Here is a 20967-nt window from a genome sequence, read left to right on the forward strand (position 1 = left end):
GGTGATGGTGGTGTCTGGGACATTATCAGTAAGGTATGATTCAGTGAGGATGACTATGTCAGGCTGTGAGACAGCCTAAACGCCAAGTGTTACTATGGAGGACTTTGCATGATTGACACGGCTGAGTTTGCCGTTGTCGTTTCCGGTGCCTAGGTCGATGCTGGGTGGTTGGTATGTTGCCAGTTTCATTGAGACTTTGTGGTGGTTTGATACAGCTGCTAGGCCAGTTCAGAGGGCAGTTAAGAGTCAATGTGGGTCTGGAGGTAAGGACAGCAGATTTCCTACCCTAAAGGGCAATCGACAACAGTTGCATGGTCATCATTACACTTTTAATTCCAGATTTTTACGGAAGTCAAATCTGTCGGGAATCAGCCCCAGGTCCCCAGAGCATTACCCTGGATCTCTGGATTACCAGTCCAGCGACAATACCACTTCGCCATCGCCTCCCCAGTGATACTCCATCATTGAATATATTTAAAGCTGAGATAGACAGATTTTTGTTGTCTCAGGGAATCATGGGAGAGGGGGAGTGGGCAGGAAAATGGACTTGAGGCAGAAAATCATCCATGATCGTACTGATTGGCAGAGCTGTATGGTTTCCTCCTACTACTATTTCATATATAAATTTAGAGCTACTACAACAACACTCTTACATTCAGCTGGTTAAACCAATTAATTGCATCAGGAGTAGCAGATTGTATCACTGTGACACCTCCTTTATATTTGTTATTCAGGCACTTAATTATGTGTCATTATGTGTTACTAGGTGTTTTTCTGGATGAGAACAGTTACACGCTGGACAGTTTTGATCTTGCATTTGTGCATCAAATAACTACATGGTTTGTGCAGATGCAGTTTAAAGTTAGCCAAGAGTTTAGCGGCTGATTAACGCTATGGATCTTCTGCATCAGATCTTTCATAAGATGTTTATTTCTGACATCTTATTAAACTGCATCAGAGTACAAGTCACATTTTTGAACGTCAAGCAAAAGGGTCCAAAAGGGCTTGTGTGACTTCGAGCAGTGTCAAATGAAGTTAAGGTCCTGGAAATGGGAAGACATCTGCTTTACTCAATTTGCTGGACTTGCAGCCATTCAGCAATGAGGTGCACAAAGAGCAGGACAAATCCAACCTCGCCAATTACCTCCCGATCAGTCCACTCTCAATCATTAGTAAAATGATGTAAAGAGACAATGACAGTGCTATCAAGTGGCACTCACTCAAAAACAATTTGCTCAGAGGCTTAGTTTGGGTTCTGCCAGAGCAACCCAGCTCCTGACCAAACATGGACAAAAGAGCTGAATTCAAGAGGCAGGACAAGAGTGACTACCCTTGACATCAAGGTAGCATTTGGCCGAGTGTGACATCAAGGAGCCCTAGGAAAACTGGAGTCAACGGCAATCAGGGGGAAAACTTACTGGTGGTTGGAGTCAAACCTAGTGCAAAGGAAGATGGTTGTGATTGTTGAAGGTCAATCATCTCAGTTCCAGGACATCACTGCAGGAGTTCCTCAGGGTAGTGTCCTAGACTCAATCGTCTTCAGCTGCTTATCAATGATTTTCGCTCCATGATAAGGTAAGTGGGGGTTGCACATTGTGCAGCACCATTAGCAACTCCTCAGATACTGAAGCAGTCCAAGCCGATAGGCAGCAAATCCTGGACATCATTCAGGCTTGGGCTGAGAAGTGACAAGTAACATTCATGTCACACAAGTGCCAAGCAATGAGCATCACCAATAAGAGAGAATCCAATCATCTCCCCTTGACATTCAATGGCATTACCATCATTGAATCCCTCACTATCAACATCTTGGTGGGGGGGTTACCATTGATCAGAAACTGAACTGGACCAGCCACATAAATTCAGTGGCTACAAGAGCAGCTCAGAGGCTAGGAACACTGCATTAAGTGCCTCACCTCCTGACTCTCCAAAGCCTGTCCACCATCTCCAAGGCACAAATCTGGATTGTGATGGAATACGCACCACCTACCTAGATAAGCGTAGCTCCAACAACACTCAAGAAGTTTGACACCATCCAAGACAAAGCAGCCCGTTTGACTGGCACCCCATCCAGAAACATTCACTTCCTTCACCACTGATTCACAGTGGCCGCAGTGTGTACCATCTGCAAGATGCACTGCAGGAACTCAACAAGGCTCCTTAGACAGCACCTTCTAAACGCATAACCACTACCATTTAGAAGGACAAAGGCAGCAGACAAATGGGAACACCACCGCCTGGAAATTCCCCTCCAAGCTACTCACCATCCTGACTTGGAAATATATCACCGTTTCTTCACTGTCGCTGGGTCAGAGGCTTGGAACTCCCTCCCTAACAGCACTGTGGTTGTACCTACACCACCTGGACTGCAGCATTTCAAGAAGGCAGCTCACCACCACCTTCTCAAAGGCAATTAGGAATGGGCAATAAATGCTGACTTAGTCAGCGACGCCCACATCCCAAGAACAAATTTAAAAAAAGATTCATCGGAACACCACCGCCTGCAAGTTTCCCTCAAAAATATAAACCATCCTGACTTGGAACTATATCGCTATTTCTTCACTGTTGTTGGGTCAAAATCCTGGAACACCTTTCCCAACAGCACTGTGGGTGTACCTACACCACATGGACCGCAGCAGTTCAAGAAGGTGACTCATGACCACATTCTCAAGGGCAATAAAATTATTGGCCTAGCCAGCAATGCCCACATCCCATGAATGAATAATGGAACGATGTGTGAATGACTGTGTGTGTGTGTGTGTGTGTGTGTGTGTGTGTGTGTGTGTGTGTGTGTGTGTGATTTAATTAAGCTGGGCAGAGGTTAATAGGAGTCTGGTTGTCTGTGGGATTTTAAAAATGAAATGGATAGAGGTGCTAAGTTTGAGGTACAAGTAAATAGGTTAGATCTAACATTTGCATTTTCAGATAAGTTGAGAGTTTGTTTGAATATCAAAGGGGAGTCAGAGAAAGAAACATGTTTGCATCTTGTAGGAGGTCTATAGGTAAATAGTAGTGAAGATGTTATATTTTATTGACTCAAAAGCAAAGACAAGATAGAGACATAAAAGATTTTATATTTGGAAGGATTTAAGTTTCAAAGAGGTGTGAAAACAATGGAACTGGAAATGAATGAGGAACAAATGGTGTTTTAGAGTTACTGTGGACAGCTTGGGATAGAGATAGCTGGAGAAGTTTCAGCTGTAGTTGGAACTCTTGGCTGGGAGAGGATACCATTTGAATTAGCCATCCAGTCAAGCCAGAAAAGTCTTGGGCTGCAACAAGCAGTTTTATTCTGATGTTTAGATTCCACCGCAGAGTAGATAAGATTAGAGGTCATGTGGTATGCCTGAATTGAAGCTACAGCAGTTTGCCTTGTGTATATTACCAGATTTTTAAAATATAGTTAACATATATAAAGGAGAGTTGCCTGAAGGTGTTTACTTGTAGGTCTGACCAAGTAGAGTGTCTTTTTTGGGGGAGTGTTTTGTCAGACTAACCTTCATGGTGTAGCTGTAATCTTGTGTAAGTTTTTTTAAATTCTTGTTAATAAAAGTTTTATTTTTAACTTAAAATACCAAAAATGTTACTGGACCTCTTACTGTACGTCGTCTTCTTGTTATCAGAACACAAAAAAAACGGTTATGGCCCATAAGCCAATCCCTCTGGGATTTGGTTTGTGCAGCAATTAACACCAGCTGTGGTCATAACAACTGGCTGACTGGAGAGCTGCAGTGTTCAGTTGGGCACTAATAAGTTGAATGTGGCTATTTCTGGTCCACACTGATGCACAGTACTTGACTGCAGAGCACACAAGATCCATTGATGATGTTCAAAGCACTGATGCTGATGGACTTGCCAGTTTCTGGAGCAGTCTGGCCCTTGTTTTTGTCTTGGCAGTTATGTTCTTTCGGTGGTTGTGGAAGTTATTTGCAGCCCAGCTCCACTTGGAGATAGGTCAGTGTGAGATCATGTCACAGAAGATCTCTTTCAGGGTGTACATGAATGCAGTGACTGTAGTTTTGAGGGGTTTGGCTTGAACTTCCATTGCTAGAAATATTCCTTTATGTGTTTAGGTCCCCTTCAAGGTGAACTCAATGTCTTGATGTTGGCTGCTTGCATTGCCAGGGCAAGGTCATCTGCATACACAATTATTTATTTACTAGATTTTGGTGTTGCTGGTGAGGCAGGCATTTATTGCCCACCCCTAATTATCCTTGAGAAGATGGTGAGGAACCAGCTTCATGAATATAACTGAGTGGTTTCCTTGATCATTTTAGAGGACAAAGGGCAGTTAAGAGACAACCATTAATTCAAAAGCAAAACACTGCAGATGCTGGAAATCTGAAATAAAAGCAGGAAATGCTGGGAATACTCAGCAGATCTGAAAGCATCAGTGGAGAGAAACAGAGCTAATGTTCAGGTCGATAATCCTTCATGAGTGACAGGGTCACTGACCTGAAAAGTTAACTGTTTCTCTTCACACTCTTAGGGCTGGATTTTACTGTCAGCGAGCAGGGGTGGGGCCCACTCATCGACGCGTAAAATGATACACAGTGATGTCAGGCGGAACTCCCTACGTCACTGCGCCCCATTTAAATTTTCAGGAAGGCGGGGGCGCAGCAATATCAGCTGCACGCCCACCGACCTGTCAATGGCCAATTGAGGCCATTGACCGAGCAATTAAAGTAATTAGTGGACCTGCCCTTTCAGCCTTAAGGTTGGCGGGCAGGCCAGGAGCCCTGGCGCGAACTAGAAAAAGCATGAAACCTCATCCACGGGCAGGATGAGGTTTCATGTAGGGTTTTAAAAATTTTAATAAAGTTTTTTTGGAAATTATGAACGTGTCCCAAATCATGTGACATTGTCGCATGAGGGGACATGTTAGGGAAATTTTGTTTTTCTATTTTGAGCTTTTTCACATCTAGAGCCAATCTCCCTGAGGCTGCACTTAGCCTCAGGGAGATGAGTGTGCTCTTTCGTGCACACTCTTGATTTTAGGAATCCCCCCCGCCCGCACGTCATGCTGGGCGGGCCTTAATTGGCCCACCCATGTAAAATGGCGCCAGCCCATCAATTCCCCCCCACAACTGGGGGGAAAATTCAGTCCATGTTTCCAGACTTTTCTGTTTCATTGTAAGAATCAACCACATTGATGTAGGTCTGAAGTCGCATCTTGGCCAGACTGGGCAAGGGCACCATATTTCCTTCCCTACTTGTGAATCAGATCGATTTTTATGGCAATCCAGTAGCTCCAAGGTCACAAGGACTGATATTAGCTTTTTTCTAAATTCTAGCTTTTATTCAATTAGTTGAATTTAAATTTTGCAACTATTGTGATAACATTTGAACTCATGTCTCTGGCTTACTAAACCAGTAAGATAACCACTATACTATAGTACTCCTAAATTTGTGAGACTTCTTTAGCAGAATGTAACTTATGTCGACATTGAGGAATGTCAGTTTGAGTACCTAGCCTTGTGGCAGTCCGTTGTTGAGGAACTGGTGCAAACTAATTATTGCCCAGCATTGACCATAGAAGGTAGGAGATGATCCTTGCGAATTTCAACATCAGCCCTTTAATCCAGACCATGTCATAGGCCTGCGACATGTCTACAAAGGCTGTGTCAGTCTTGGATTTCTTCTGGAATCTGGGCTCAATGTTAAGGGCCAAAATTTGGTCACAGCAACTGTCATTTGTTTGGAATCCAATTTGTTCTTTGGAGATTAGTGACTTAATGGGAAGGATGATCCTCCAAAGGCCAATCAGTTTCAGGTCATACACAGGGTGACACCGGCATATAGTTTCCCTGGTCAGGCGGCTGGCTTGTCCAGTTTGAGTGTGGCAATGGCCATTTCCTCATGCCATGCTTTTGGAACGTATCCCAATTCCACGGTACTGTTGTACAGTTCTGCTGGCCATTGGAGTCTCTTGGGGCCTAGTTGAAGAAAAAATTCCAGGGAAATACCATCAAAGCCAGACAGCTTCACTTGATTAATTGCAGATAAACCTTCCCTCCTCACAGGGATGACTTGATAGCATAGAAAGGGAGAGCCACACAGTTAGCAACTGGATATCAAAAATACTTTAAAAAGAGACTATAACAAATTAGTTCTTCTTGAGACAGCCTATAATTACTCCTGCATTATGTGGAGCACGTGTCTCTTATTCAGAGTACATAGGACACCATACAAGTTAGGCCAACTTTAGCTTTAAAACCAAAGTATTATGTTCAACAAATATTGCTACTTTAAAAAAAAATCCTTAAAAAGTACTTTAGAAATCCAGAGTAGAGCAGTGCAGTATCTAATTCCGAGCAAAAGTAAATTCCCGTTAAGCTTCATAACCTCCAGTTGACTCAGGAGTCGGAATCGGAATATTTCGTGGTCAAGTCAGCTGGAACATGGAAATCAAGTGCCACATTCATGAGTCTCCAAACCAAACTGCCAAGAAATCTACACTGCCCTGAAAAATTTATTTACCCAAAAGGAAGTGCACACAACATTCCCGATGAGAACACATCTAATTCATCCAAGCACAGAGAGTTTAGGTACAAATTTCAGAGCCAAGGCTCAAGAAATCCAGGGACTACACAGGAGTACGACTATGGTTTAACCAGTTACAAGCATATTGATTACCAAAGCAAGTAACTGGCCAGTTTCCTACTGTTTGTCCAGCTAGGATGACCTTACCCGCAGGCCAAGATTATATGAAGCCAAGAAGAAAAAAATCCAGTGACAGACCCATTCCTCCAAGTTCCACAAAAAAATCATCTTGCCAAAGTATCATCAGTAATAATCTGAAGTATGCAAACTCCCTAACTCAGGTACTGGATTATCCAGTTTGCTGTGGCAGGGTTAGCTTGGTTTTTAATTTAATTTGCGAGATGTACCATCGAGGAGTGCTTGTAACAGCTGATGAATGGATGGATAGGCCTACCTGTTTAGTAATCTGAACCAAGGTTGCTCTGGCAGCACAAGGTTTGAGTGCATCGGTAGTGAACAGAAAGGGGCCCACACCTCCTGGGTGTTTTACTATCTAACTAAAACCTGCATTATCATAACAACTTTAACATAAAAAAGTCCCAAGGCACTTCCCGAAACAGTATTAAGAAAACGGGCACTGAACTAGGAAAGGAGAGATTAGGTTGGGTGACCGAAAACTTGTTGAAGAGATGGATTTTGATTCAGAAGGACTGAAAGCTCTGGCATGACAGTAATGAGTGTAACGCACTCACTCAGGGTCAAGTGAAATTTATTGAGTGTTTACAACATGTGGCATTTGCATCGATGGATTCAAACCCAATGGTCATTCAATTACAAACTCAATCGCATTATGAATGGGTTGGACAGAATAGATTTGAGAGAATATTTTCAGAAATGAGAATCCAAAACCATGGGCTATAAATGAAAGATAGCTACTAATAATTCAATAGGGAAATAAGGAAAAATTTCTTTACTCAGATGACTTAGAATGTCGAACTTGCAACCACAAATAGTGAGATAAATAACATAGATGCTTTCAAAGGAAATAGATGAATACATGAGAAAAGGGAATAGAAAGATATGCTGAAAGACTGAGATGAGGGAAGTGTCTGGAGTATAAACACTAGCACAGACTAGATGGGCTGAATGGCCAGTTTCTGTGCTATATATTCTATATAGTTTCAGAGCCCCATTGCACTCTTCCTCAGAATGGAAAATTCAGTTTATGTTGTTAACAGTCATTCAAATTTTAAATATTATTGGTAAGAAAGAACTTGCATTTATATAGTGTCTTGGAGGATGTTCCAAAGCACTCTGTAGCCAATTAACGACTTGCAAACTGTAGCCATTGTTGTTAGGTAGATAAATGTGGAACTTGCAACCACAAATAGTGAGATAAATAACTGTGATGGTTTCAAAAAGAAACCAGGCAAATACATGATAAAAGGGAATCGAGAGATATGCTGAAAGATTGAAATTTCTGTACAGCATAAGTTCGTAAACAGTAATGAACTAAATAAGAAGCTGTCTGTTTTTGGTAGAGTTAGTCGAGGGGTGAGTCCTGACCAGGACACTTGGTGGGGGGGAGGGGGGTCCTTTTTTATTTGAATTGTGTCTTGGGATCATTTATGCATATTTGAACAGGCAGAAAGTGAAAGTACTTGTTATGTTTAGCAACGTGAAATTTGTTAACCAGATGCTGGGAGGAGCCTGTTTAGCCTTTGCAGAACGCATTACCTTTTTTTGCAGGCTCCTGAAGCTACTTGTAACAAGATTCTTGGAATTTAGAATAGCATCATAGAATGGTTACAACACAGGAGGCGGCCAATTGGACTGTCAACTCAGGACGGATCTCTGCAAGAACAAATCACTTAGTTCCACTGCCCTGCCTTTTCCCAGTAAGTCCTTCAAATTATTTCTCTTCAATTATCTGATTCCCTTTTGAATGCCTTGATTGAATCTGCAGCTACCACACTCTCAGGCAGTGCATTCCAGACCCTAAACGCTCGCTGTGTAAAAAATCAGTTTTCACGTTGCTATTGCTTCTTTTGTCAATCAACTTAAAATCAGTGTTTCACCAAGGGAAAGTTTCTTTCTATCTACTCTGTGCACTTCCCTCGTGATTTTGAGCACCTCTAACAAATCGCCACCTAATATTCTCTTCTCTAAGGAGAACAGCCCCAACTTCGCTAATCTATCCAGGTAACTCAAGTTCCTCACCATTCTCATAAATCTTTTCAGCACCCTCCCTAATGCCCTCATATAAGAACTAGACACAATACTCCAGTCGAGATCAAACCAGTGTTTGATACAGGTTATAAGAACTTAAGAAACAGGAACAGGAATAGGCCATACAGTCCATTTAATATGATCATGGCTGATCTTTGGCTTCAACTCCACTTTCCCCGATATCCATTGATTCCAAGACACCAAAGATCTCTCTAATTCAGCCTTAAATACATTCAATAATGGAGCAGCCACAGCTCTTTGAGTAGATAATTCCAGTGAAGAGGTTCTCCTCATCTCAGTCCTAAATGATCGAACTCTTATCCTGAGACTGTGCCTCATGTTCTATATTCCCTAGCCTGGGAAAGAACCACTCAGTGTTGATCCTGTCAAGCCCCTTCAGAATCTTGTATGTTTCAATTACATCACCTCTCATTCTTCTAAAGTTCAGAAAATATAAACGCAATTTACTCAGGCTCTCATCACACGACAACCCTCTCACCCCAGGAACCAATCCAGTGAGCCTTTGCTGTACTACCACCAATGCAAGTATGGAGACCAAAATTGCACAGAGTATTCCAGATGTGGTCTCACCAAATCTCTGTAAAGCTGTAGCAAGACTTCAATTCCTTTGCAACCAGGGACAAATTCTAGTGCAGCTTAGAGGAGAGAGACCGACAAGCCTATTAGTCTATTGGAATCCACAGGAAGATGTCAGGATCAAGAATAAGAACAAAAGTGTTCCCAGGGTCCTGACAGCTATTTCTTTTGGATTCCAGAGGGAAAGGTAGTGTAAAGAGAATAACATTTTTCCTAATATTAACGTGACATGCTGTGAAGCAGGCTTGTGGGGGTTGTGTGTGTGTTGTGTGACTAATTTAATTAAATTGAAGACAGTCAGACTGCAAGGCTTAAATCATCAAAGGGATTAGGTATAAAAGCAGGCATTTTGAAATGGAGACGGACAAGCTAAGATGAGATCCCAGCAGATACAGTATGAATGGGAATTTGCATCAGGGAATAAATGATGAGTGAATTGTTAACTGTTGAATTTCAAAGAGGTGTAACAGGATATTTTACAAATGGCAAAGATCGTAAATGGATAAGGCAAAGTTATTAAGTTTATTTTGCCCTGAAAGTGCTGGCCATAATGACAGCATTAAAGATTTTTTATATTCTGGGAAAGGTAACTTCCAAAGAAAGTTAAAACAATGGGTTTAAAGATCAAAAGTGAGAAAATATATTTAAAGAAAGATTTAAAACTGTATGTGAATAGCCATGAGAGATCTTGAAAGGTGGGCTGTGCAAAGACAGACCTCTGAAAAGCAGCCTTTAGCCAGTCCACAGAAGAGCTTGTTTGTTCCAGAAAGCAAAGTTTTGTTAAAAGCCTTGGATCTCCATTGTTGAGGGAGAGGGAGAGGGAAGCTCATGAAATACCTCCCTTATAACAACGGTTGGTGCCTTGCGGTAATATCACTGGATGTTTTATATATTAAGAATCCATTTGGGCTGTTGCCTAGAAAATGGTATTTATTTGGGAGTCTAGCTAGGTAGAAATCTTTTGGAAAATGTTGTAAGACTAAATTTAACTGTATAACTGTAATCTTGTGTGTTTAGTTTTTTTGTTAATAAAGGTTTTAATTTAATATTTAAAATCAAAGTGGTAGTGGATTCTTCACTTCTGAATTCAGTGCACATACCTTCTCATCTTAAAAATACAAATTGCAAATTGTTGTGATAGCTTGGCCAAGTTTCCCTTTGGGATTTGGTCTGCCTGACAATTACCACCTGCCATATCATAACAGTAGCTTGTAAGAATTAGTTTGCACTTTGGACATTTAACAGTTGTTTTGCTAATACTTGTTTTGCTCCTACAAAGTTCTTTTTCTACAATGTTACTTTTAAACATATATTCTCTGCCAGATGGCCAAGGGACAAAAAACACAATGATGGGTTTTACAATGAATGCGACTATTATGATGTACATAATTTAGATTAAGATATGGCAGAGCACATTGTGTGTCTAGAATGCAGCATGAGAGAGTTTGTGCACAGCAAAACTGTTTTGAGCGAATACATTAATAGATATCTCAGTCACAAATCTCTCCGGTTCAGAGTAGTTTTGTGAGAGTGCAAATTGGAGACATTCTGATGCATAAGCGGGGGAGGGGTGGGGGAGCAGTATCTGTACACTTTGCTACAGGTTCAGAATGGGGTTGCTGTGACCAAGTGTACAGAGCAAGGGTGGGACAGAGAACAAGGACCCACAAAAACTTGTCCTATCCAATAGGTACAAGTACTTAACTACCTGTCTATATAAGAGGGTAAGGATAAAGACTGTGAGACAGACAGCCGAATGCAGATCATGGTACTGGAAGCAGGAGGCTGTCCAAAGGGGGGCAGTAAAGGAGGAGGAGGAAGAGTCCAATATGGTAGTCGGTAGGGATTCAACCTGCTATGCCCTTTCTTAGTCTAAATTATTTACATTATTTAAATTCAGTTGTATACATACATAATATATTGCAAGGGCATAAGAAATAGGAGGAGCAGGCCATTCAATGGGATCATGGTGAATCTTCTTTTTCAACACCATTTTCCAGTACGCCCCCATATCCCCTGATGTTTTAATATGTAGAAATCTATCGCCCTCAGTCTTGAACATACTCAATGACTGAGCCCCCACAGTCCTCTGGGACAGAGAATTCCAAAGATTCTGTCTAATTACAAATCACAGAAGATTACAGCACAGGAGGCAATTATACATCATGGGGGTGGTCTAGATCCAGGGAGCACAGTTTCAAAATAAGGGGCAGTCCATTTAGAACTGAGATGAGGAGGAATTTAAGAAATTATTTTGAAACTGTGCTCCCTGTTTCTAGACACCCCCCCCACCCACCCCCCACCATGATGTATAGCTGCCTCTTGTGCTGCAATCTTCTGTTATTTGTAATTAGGCTGGTCACATTCACTATAATATCCATCACTGTGTGTTTTTGTCCCTCCCCCAAACAGTAGAGAATATATGTTTAACAGTAAGATCACACAAATATAACAATGTAGGCACAAAGCAAATATTAGCAAAAGAAGCAACCTGCTAAATAATCAAATCAAACAATTCCTTTGGAAATGGAATTGAGACACCAGGACAGTTTGTTGCCTACCTGTGCCAAGGTGAGGGTCATCACAAACCAAACTGAAAGAATAATGGAGAGGGAGGGGGATGATCCAGTCATCGTGGTCCCCCACATTGGGACCAACAATAAAGGGAAGGGTAGACAAGAGATCCTGTTTGGAGAGTACCAGGAACTAGGGGATAAATTAAAGGACAGAATCTCAAGGGGTATGATGCCTGGGCTATTACCCAAGACACAGGCACAATCAGATTAGGGAGGTAAATATGTGGCCGAAGGTATGGGGAGGAGGGGTTCCATTACATGGGGCTCCAACACCAGTACCAGGACAGGAAAGAACTGCACTGTTGGCGTGGGCTCCACATGAACCAAGCTGGAACCAGAGTCCTAGTGGAAAGAATAAATATGGCAGTCACAGGACTTTAAATTAATAATGGGTGGGGGGTTGGGGGGGGGGGGGGGGGGGGGGGGGGGGCAGCAGGTGAATGACGAAGGTTCAGTTGGAGAAGGTAGTGTGGACAATCCTTCTAGAAAATAACAAAAGGGAAGAGAGTAAAGTAATAGTCAGAAAACGTGCTTTCGGTATACAGGTAAAGGGAAAACTAAAAAATATAATCAAACCAGAAGATGGAAATAGGAAACGCGAGAGAAAACATCAGAGTAGGACAGGTTGGGCTGTGTGGCCCAAATAAGCATTCTTTATACAAACACACTGAGAAACAAACTAAATGAATTGCCAACAGTAATTAAATTTGAGGTTTAATCATGGTGGCTATTACAGAGACATGGCTGTGAAATATCAAGACTGAGAACCAAATATATAAGGTCATCAGGAAAGATGGGGAAATTGCTTAAAGGGAAGAGTGACCTTAATGATTATGGATGAAATCATTTCCATGATAAGAGAGGATAAAACCAGAGTAAGCAGGTAGCGGAAACTGGGTGTAGAATTAAGAAATGGAAATAGATTTAATACTGTAGCAGAACTTGTGTATAGGCCCCTGATAGCTGCTGTGAAGTATTAGCTTGTACAAATTCTTAGATTAGAGCAGAGTTGTTTTAATGGGACAATTTAATTTTCATATAGATTGGTAAAACCAGACAAGCAGATGTCAGAAAGATAGTGAATTTCTTGAGTATGTCTGGGACAGTTCTCTGCAACAATATGTCCTAGAAATAAAAACAAAGGGGGAAAGTCGTATTTTGTTTAGTAATGAGTATTTTCTTTAACAGCCTAACGGTGTGGGAACATTTATCTAATAGTGATCATTATATGATCAAATTAAACATAGCGTTTGAAAGGGAGAAACATGAAACCGTTGTCAGGGTTGCAGATTTAGGTAAGGTTGACGTCAATGTGATGGGGCTTAAGACTGTCTATTGTAAATTGGGCAAATCTGTTAATAGGTAAAATAACAGAAGATCAGTGGAAGGTATTCAAAAATAATTTAATGCGATACAGATCAGTTTATACCCCTAAAAGGGCAATAGTTCTACATGCCAAAAAGAGACAGCCACGGACAACTAGAGGTAAGAGGCAACATAAAACAAAAACAAGGTGCAAAAATGTACAAAAAATTTGCACAGATCCTGGCGAATGGAAAAGATACAAAGAACAGAGTGTGACAAAACAGTTAGTAGCATCTACAAAAAGGAAGTATGAAATAAACTTGCAAGGGATATCCAAATCAACATTAAAAACTTTTACAATTACATTAGGAAAAAGAGTATAGTCAGAGGCAATGCAGGCCTCTTGAAAACTGAAAACAGTGTTGTTGTCAATAAAAATAAGGAAGTGCTGAATAATTACTTTGCTTCATTATTTACAACAGAGGAAGAGATCAGCATACCAGACATCCCAAGGAAATGATTATTGAATCCTGGACAGCAACTCAACAAAATAAATGGAAGCAAGATAACAGTAATGGAGAAATTAAGGGCACTAAAAAGTGACAAATCTCAGGACCACATTGCTTCTATTTTGCTTTGAAACAATTTTTGCTACCTGAAATTCACCTCTGTTAAACCATGTAGAAAAAGATGCTTATAACACAGCAATGAACATATGGTTTTGAGTTTGTTCTTCTATAAACTCTTACATTTATGGATGCTGAAGCTTGATGCACTAAATATACTTTATATCACTCATTAGTGTTAGAAATGTGGACTCCAATGGACAATGAGGTTTTATTTTAACAATTAGCTCACATCAAGGCTTTCCACCTCCACTGCTCTTTTTGAATATGCCTCTCTCAATCTATTTCACCTGTCTAACTTAATGTGGCTTATTGAATTTATTCTATCTTCTATTTTTCACTGCTCCTACTCACTTTGTTGTTTGATTTAATTTGCTTCAATCTGCAGTAGGTAAGACAGGCAATACACAGAGTATAACAAAAGGCATTTGGTACATTCAGTTCAACTTCTCTGTATGTACTTTCACAAAAATAAAGGGCAGGCAAATACATCAATCCCCTTTGACATATTCACGTAGCTTAGAAAGACAGATTTGCTCTGCTCTCTGTCCTACTGATGGTACAAGGCTAATTCTCTCCCACAGCCCTTCTGCTGCCTGGATTCTTTTTTCAGCCTGTTGCTTTACTGAAGATTAGTCAGTGCCAGTTTTTTTAAAAACCCCTTATGCAGACACTAGCAAAGTATATGAGAACTAAGGTGCTAATTTGGTCCCAAGAGAATTAACTTCACATTTCACATTGAAAATATCTATTGACAGCCACTGGGTCGACAATGCTGCATGACACCTAGGTAAACTGTACACTTTTGGGCAAGCTTCTACTCAAAATGCATTTTAAGAAAGCTCATGTCTGCACCACATTTGTAGGAAAAAAATGGTCAGAATCCTGAACTATGACAATCTACTGGTCCCCTTCAATGTTTATTTCTTGAAAGGAAAGCCATATGAAAAAATATTTGTTGTTCACATCCTTAGGATGTCCCTAAGCCCTTTACAGTAAAGGAAGTATTTTAAGATGCTGTTAACTTTATAATGAAGAGAAATGTGACACCCAGTTTGTGCCTTGCCAGGTCATACAAACAGCACGAAGATAAGTGACCAGATAACCTGTTTCAGTAGCAAATAGTGGAAAGTTACCCGTAGGTGGATGGAACCTCAGTTTATAGTTTTATCCGAAAGACAACATCTCCAACAGTGTAGCGCTCCCTCCAAACTGAGTGAACTGTCAGTCTGGATTAAATGCTTAACTCTCTGTAGAGGGAATTGAGCACGTGAACTTCTGACTTTGGCATAGTGATATATTGTCAACAAAATCAGTGATGCACACACACAGAATATGTATATTGATATGAGGCACAAAACATAAAGAGAGTTGGAATATTACGTATAATGTAAAAGGAACTTCTCAGACATAACATTTCACTTTTCCATATGAAATGTGTGTGGATGAAGAAAATCGTCCAAAGATACGAAATGAGAATCAAAACTGAATGTGCACATTCCCATTGAAGGAAACTGATAATACCCTTGTATTATTAACTGAAAGAAAAATTCATTTTAAGTAATCTTACCTGATCTAAACAGTTGACACGGACATTTTTACTGCCTAGCAACCTTCCAACCTCCTGAACATTTCCTGCAGTAAGTAAAAAAAAGATATCAAGTTGATCTCCTCTAGCATTGCATCCAAACATAGCCTTCAGGTGAAGGAAGGCTAAAACCTGGGGATTATCGGATATGGTGTGAAAATATAATTTAGTTCCCATTTTAATCTCATACATTCCAACTCTTACATGCATATTTATAAATGGAAAATACTGATCATATTATAATTACACCCTGCAAATGGTGGAACTAGAGCATCTCCACTGGTAGGAGGATATAATAACAGTGTGACAAGTTTACACAGGATTTTGTAACGGAAATGTTGACAGGGACTCAAATTACTTTTTATTTGTCTAGAGCGTGCACTACGTCCCATATTTCTATTTGCTGAGAACTTAACTTCAACAACAAGAACCAAGTGTCTGGACTGATCCTACTGTAGTTTGAGCTGATAAATCTGAATCGCTTGTTAAAGACATAGGAACAGAAATAGGCCATCTAATACCTCAAACCTATTCCACTATTAAAATGAGATCATGACTGATCTGCAACCTGACTCAATATATCCCTTAATACCTTTGATAGGTTTTCGTAACCAATCTCAGATTTAAAATTAACAATTTATCTGGCATCAATTGCCATTTATGATAGATTCCAAATTTCTTAAGCATTTCCTAATTTTACTCCCAAGAGTTCTGTTCTAAATTTTAGACCATGCCTCCTAGACATAGACTTGCCAACCAATGGAAACAATTTCCATGTACCCTACTTGTTCCCCTTAGTACGGTGAAAACTTTGATCAAATCACCTTTTAACGTTCCAAATTCAAGGGAATATAACTCTCATTTGTGTGATTCCTCCTCAATTTAACCCTTGGAGACCAGATATTATTCTTGTAAACCTACACGGCATTCCGGTTGGGTAGAAAGGCCTGGTTCTGTGCTGTATATCTTATGTATGTGAGTAAACACATACACTTTAATTAATTAAATAAATCAAAGACAGACAGGGTTGTCAGGGCAGGTGGTGTGCCATGGCTGTAGCAACTGGGAGTTTGAGGAGAGCATAATGTACATGGACAAACACATAGGCAGTCGGTACATCACAAACTTCAGTTCAGAATTGTTCAGCTGGAGTCCAAGTTGCAGATATTGGGGTGCAGAGTGGAAGGGGTACATAGGACATTTTGATCCAGGAGGTAATCACAACCTTTAGTTAAGATAATGGTCCATGTCGTGGACAGAAGGGTATGACTGTGAGTCAGGCAGGTAGGAGGACCCCAAGTACAGTGCCTTAACAGTTTCGGCCTTTACCCTTATTTAAAAACTCCAAGGTTTTTTGCTGCCTGTGTGTAGATAAGGGAAAAGGTCTGCGGGGTGGATGAGAAAACTGTTCATGGCACCATAATACAGGAGGCTATTCAAGTAGGGGGAGTGAGAAGGGATGCTTTAGTGATAGAGGGCAGAGGGAGGGGGAGGATCCAGTTGTTGTGGTCCACATGGATACCAACATATATAGGACATACAGGCAAGAGGCCCTGCATAGGGAGCACGAGCAGCTACAGGCTAAATTAAAAAGCAAAACCTCAAAGGTAATAACCTCTGGATAACTACCTGAGCCACGAGCAAACTGTTAAAGAGTAAATAAGCTTAGGGAGTTGAAAGCATGGCTCAAAGATTGGCGTGGGAGATTGCTGGGTTTCAGTTCATGGGGCCACTGGCACCAGTACTGGGGCAAGTAGGAGCTCTACTGTTGAGACGGTCTTCAGCTGAACTAAAGCAGAGGAGACAGAAAGCAGGTAACTACATGCCAGTTAACCTAACATCTGTTAGTCAAAATGGTTTTGTGAAAGGGAAGTCATGTTTGACTAATTTATTAGAGTTATTTGAGGAAGAAATGAGTAACCTGGATAAAGGTGAACCGTACACATGGTGTACTGGGATTTCCAAAAGGCATTTGATAAGGTGCCAAGATAAGACTACATGTTGTAGAGAGGTAACATATTAGCATCGATAGAGGATTGACTAACAGGAAGCAGAGAGTAGGGCTAAATGGGTCTTTTTTGGATTGGCAAGCTATAACCAGTGAAGTGTCACAAAGATCAGTGCCGCGACCTTAGCTACTTACAATCTAAATGATTATGATGAAGGGACTGAACGTATGGTTGCTAAATTTGCAGATGACACAAAGTTAGTTAGGAAAATAAATTGTGAGGACATAAAGAGTTTACGAAGAGATTTTGATAGATTAAGTGAGTAGGCAAACATTTGGCAAATGGAGTATAATGTGGGAAAATGAGAACTTGTCCACTTTGGCAGGAAGAATAGAAAAACTATTTTATTTAAATGGAGAAAGATTGCAAAACTTGACAGTACAGAGGGATCTGGGTGTCCTGGTGCATAAGCCACAAAAGGTTAGTATGCAGGTGCAGCAAGTGATTAGGAAGGCAAATGGAATGCTGCCGTTTATTGCAAGGGGAATGGAATATAAAAGAAGGGAAGTTTTGTTACAATTATATAAGGCATTGGTGAAATCACATTTAGAATATTGTGCACAGTTTTGGTCCCCTTATTTGAGAGAGGATATAATAGCATTTGAAGCAAATCGGAGAAGATTCACCTGACTGATTTCTGGGATGACGGTCATCTAATGAGAAAGGTATAAGTGGGTTGAGCCTGTATCCATTGGCATTTAGAATAATGAGAGGTGATCTGATTGAAATATACAAGATCCTGAGGGGAATTGACAGGGTGGATGCTGAGAGGATGTTTCCCCTTGTGGGAGAGGCTAGATCTGGGGGGCACAATTTAAAAATATGGGGTCTCCCATTTAAGACGGGGATGAGGAAAAGTTTGTTCTCTTAGAGGGTCATTTGTGAAATTCTCTTCCCCTAAAGAGCTGTGGAGGCAGGGCCATTGAATGTTTTTAAGGCCAAGTTCGATAGATTCTTAATTGGCAAGGGAGTCAAAGGTATGACAGGTAGACAGGAAAGTAGAGTTGAGGCCACAATCAGAACATCCATGATCTTATCAAATGGTGGAGCAGGCTGAATGCTCTACTCCTGGTCCTAATTTGTACATTCATGAGTCATTATAGACTTGATACTGTTCTCTGCAGCCTGAAAAAACAATGGTCATATTGCCTTCCTGACGCCAGGGTTAAGGGAATGTCCTCACAGTTGGAGAAGAATTTGGGAGAGAGAGGATAGAATACAGTTGCTGTGGTCCAAGTAGGAACTAATGACGTAGGCGGAACTAGATTCTGCTGAGAAAGCTGAGGGGACTAGGTTTGAAATTAAAACACAAGAACTTATAGATGGTTGACTTGCGGGGAAACAGATTGGGTAAAATGTCTGTCTGAAAGACAGATGAGTGAAGCCGGTGTTTTATACATAAGGTACTGATACCCGTTCTGGCGAGATAGAGCGAGTTGTTTCACTGGAACAGGCTCCACTTAAACCAGACTGGCATCTGTGCCCTGGTGAATCAAATAACTAGAGTGGTACATAGGACTTTAAACTAGTAAAGGGCAAATTTAAAAGCAATAACAGAAATGTCAAGGCTGGATAGCAGGGTGGAGATTTAGGTAAAAAATAGATAAGCGGAGTGGGTCAGAAAGTGACAGAAGGCTTAACAAAGCTGGGTTGGAGCATTAATAACTCGGATGACATAAAAGAAAATTAGAAAAACAGCTAACGGCACTTATACTTGCATGAAGCATCCGCAAAAATGCAGATGAATCAATAAAACTGACAGAAGTTAATGGATTGATCCAATAGCCATTATGGAGACTTGACTGCAAAGTGACCATGGTTGGGATTTAACTAATCCAGGATACTGACTTCCAGAAGAGAAAGAAAAAATGTAAATTAAGGAGAGTTAGCCCTGATAATAAAAGAAGGGGAAAAGGCTGCAGAAAGGAAGTACCTTAGCTCAGGCAATCACAATGTAGAAATTTGGGTGGAGCTAAGAAACAAGAGGTATAAAACAATATTGCACGTAGCTTATTGGACCCCTAAAGTAACTGCGGTGTTGAGCAGAACGAAAATCAGGAAATTAAAGAGATGCATGTAACAAGGGTAACGCAATAATCAATAATTTTCATACAGACTGGACAAACTAAATTTGCAATTATAATGTGGAGGATGGGTTCATGAAATGCATTCAAGATAATTTTCTAGATCAGCATGTCAAGGAACCAACTGGGGAACAAATCAATTTAAATCTAATATTTTGCAATCAAACAGGGTTAATTAATAATCATGTTGTAAAGGAGTAATCGGGCAACAATGATCATAATACAATAGAATTTTTTACTTGGTTTGAGAGTGCTTTATTTAAATACGAAAGCAAGGTCTTAAATCTTAAAGCAAATGATATAGCTATGAGAAACAAGTTAGCTTAGCTAGATTGGGAAATAAATTAAAAGATATGATGGCACACAAGCAGGGGCAAATATTTACATAATTAATTCGCATTAAGCAACAGACATCCAAAGAGTCACTTGGTAGTACCGAACTCAAGTATTGCTGAAAAAAAGAGACACGCTGTTGAAGCTTTTCATCTTGCAGTCATCAAGGCAGATTCACAAGTATGTCAAATTTCAAAGGAAGCAATAGTCGTCCTGATTGGTCAAAGCGTTGGCATGCAAAATGCACCACAGAACTACTGCTCCCCTCTGCTTTTGTTTAATTCAAAAAAGGTGCAATGCTTAGATAGATTCCTATTGCCTGCAGAGGACATATCCTTGCGTACACTTCCTAGGAGCTACATACATTTGTAAGTGGGCCCCATTGCAAGCCCAAATGACAGTGTAATTCTTAGCACACTCGAGATTGCTCAGCCAGTGCTGTCCAACACAGATTCACATCTAACCTTCGACATGTTCTGAGTTTGCAAGCATGGGATGGCTGAGTATGGTCAGTACCATTGCCTATTGCACAGCACTGGCTTTTAAAAAAAGTTCTTTTGCAGGACCATCCTGGAAAGCAAAGATAACCCGTGGCTTATTTTCTCTACTGCAAAACATTTTCTGAAACTCCATTCCTGTCCCTTTCACCCTCACCTCCAACAGCAAGTGTGAGGAGCTCATGGACTTCTTTGTTACTAAGATTGGTACATTCTGATCAGCTGCCTCAGCCATATCCCTCCCTTCCACTAGTCCACCTGGACAAACTTCCTTTCATCGCTCCTTGCCCTAGCCCTGAACTTGCATTTTTGTTTAGTTTATCTCCATCTCCACGCCTGCCCTTTTTGAGCTCAACTTGTCCATGGGACCCATCTCCTATCCCCTTGATCTTATTCCAACTAAATTGCTGACCACTCAGTTTTCCCTCTTGGTCCTCATGTTTGCCAATATTCAAAGCTTGTAAATATATCACTATTTGTCCATCATCACTCGGTCAAAATCGTGGCACTTCTCTCTAACAGCACTGTGGGTGTATCTTTATCACATGGGCCACAACAGTTCAAAAGAATGGATCACCACCTCCTTCTCAAAGACAATTCTAGATGGGCAATAAATGCTGCCTTGCCAGCAATGCCCACT

General features: G+C 40.7%; 1 protein-coding gene across 3 annotated transcripts in view; it reads right to left on the bottom strand.

Annotated features, from left to right (window-relative positions):
- Positions 1-20967, bottom strand: part of ankmy2a (ankyrin repeat and MYND domain containing 2a) — a 66264-nt gene that overhangs the window by 40434 nt on the left and 4863 nt on the right. For all 3 annotated transcript variants that reach the window (XM_041184996.1, XM_041184997.1, XM_041184998.1), the window contains exon 2: positions 15387-15451. In XM_041184996.1, the coding sequence (XP_041040930.1) occupies positions 15387-15451 (65 nt within the window). The remainder of the gene's footprint in view (positions 1-15386; positions 15452-20967) is intronic.

The sequence above is a fragment of the Carcharodon carcharias genome, chromosome 3 (genome assembly GCF_017639515.1).
Source record: "Carcharodon carcharias isolate sCarCar2 chromosome 3, sCarCar2.pri, whole genome shotgun sequence".
NCBI lineage: Eukaryota > Metazoa > Chordata > Chondrichthyes > Lamniformes > Lamnidae > Carcharodon > Carcharodon carcharias.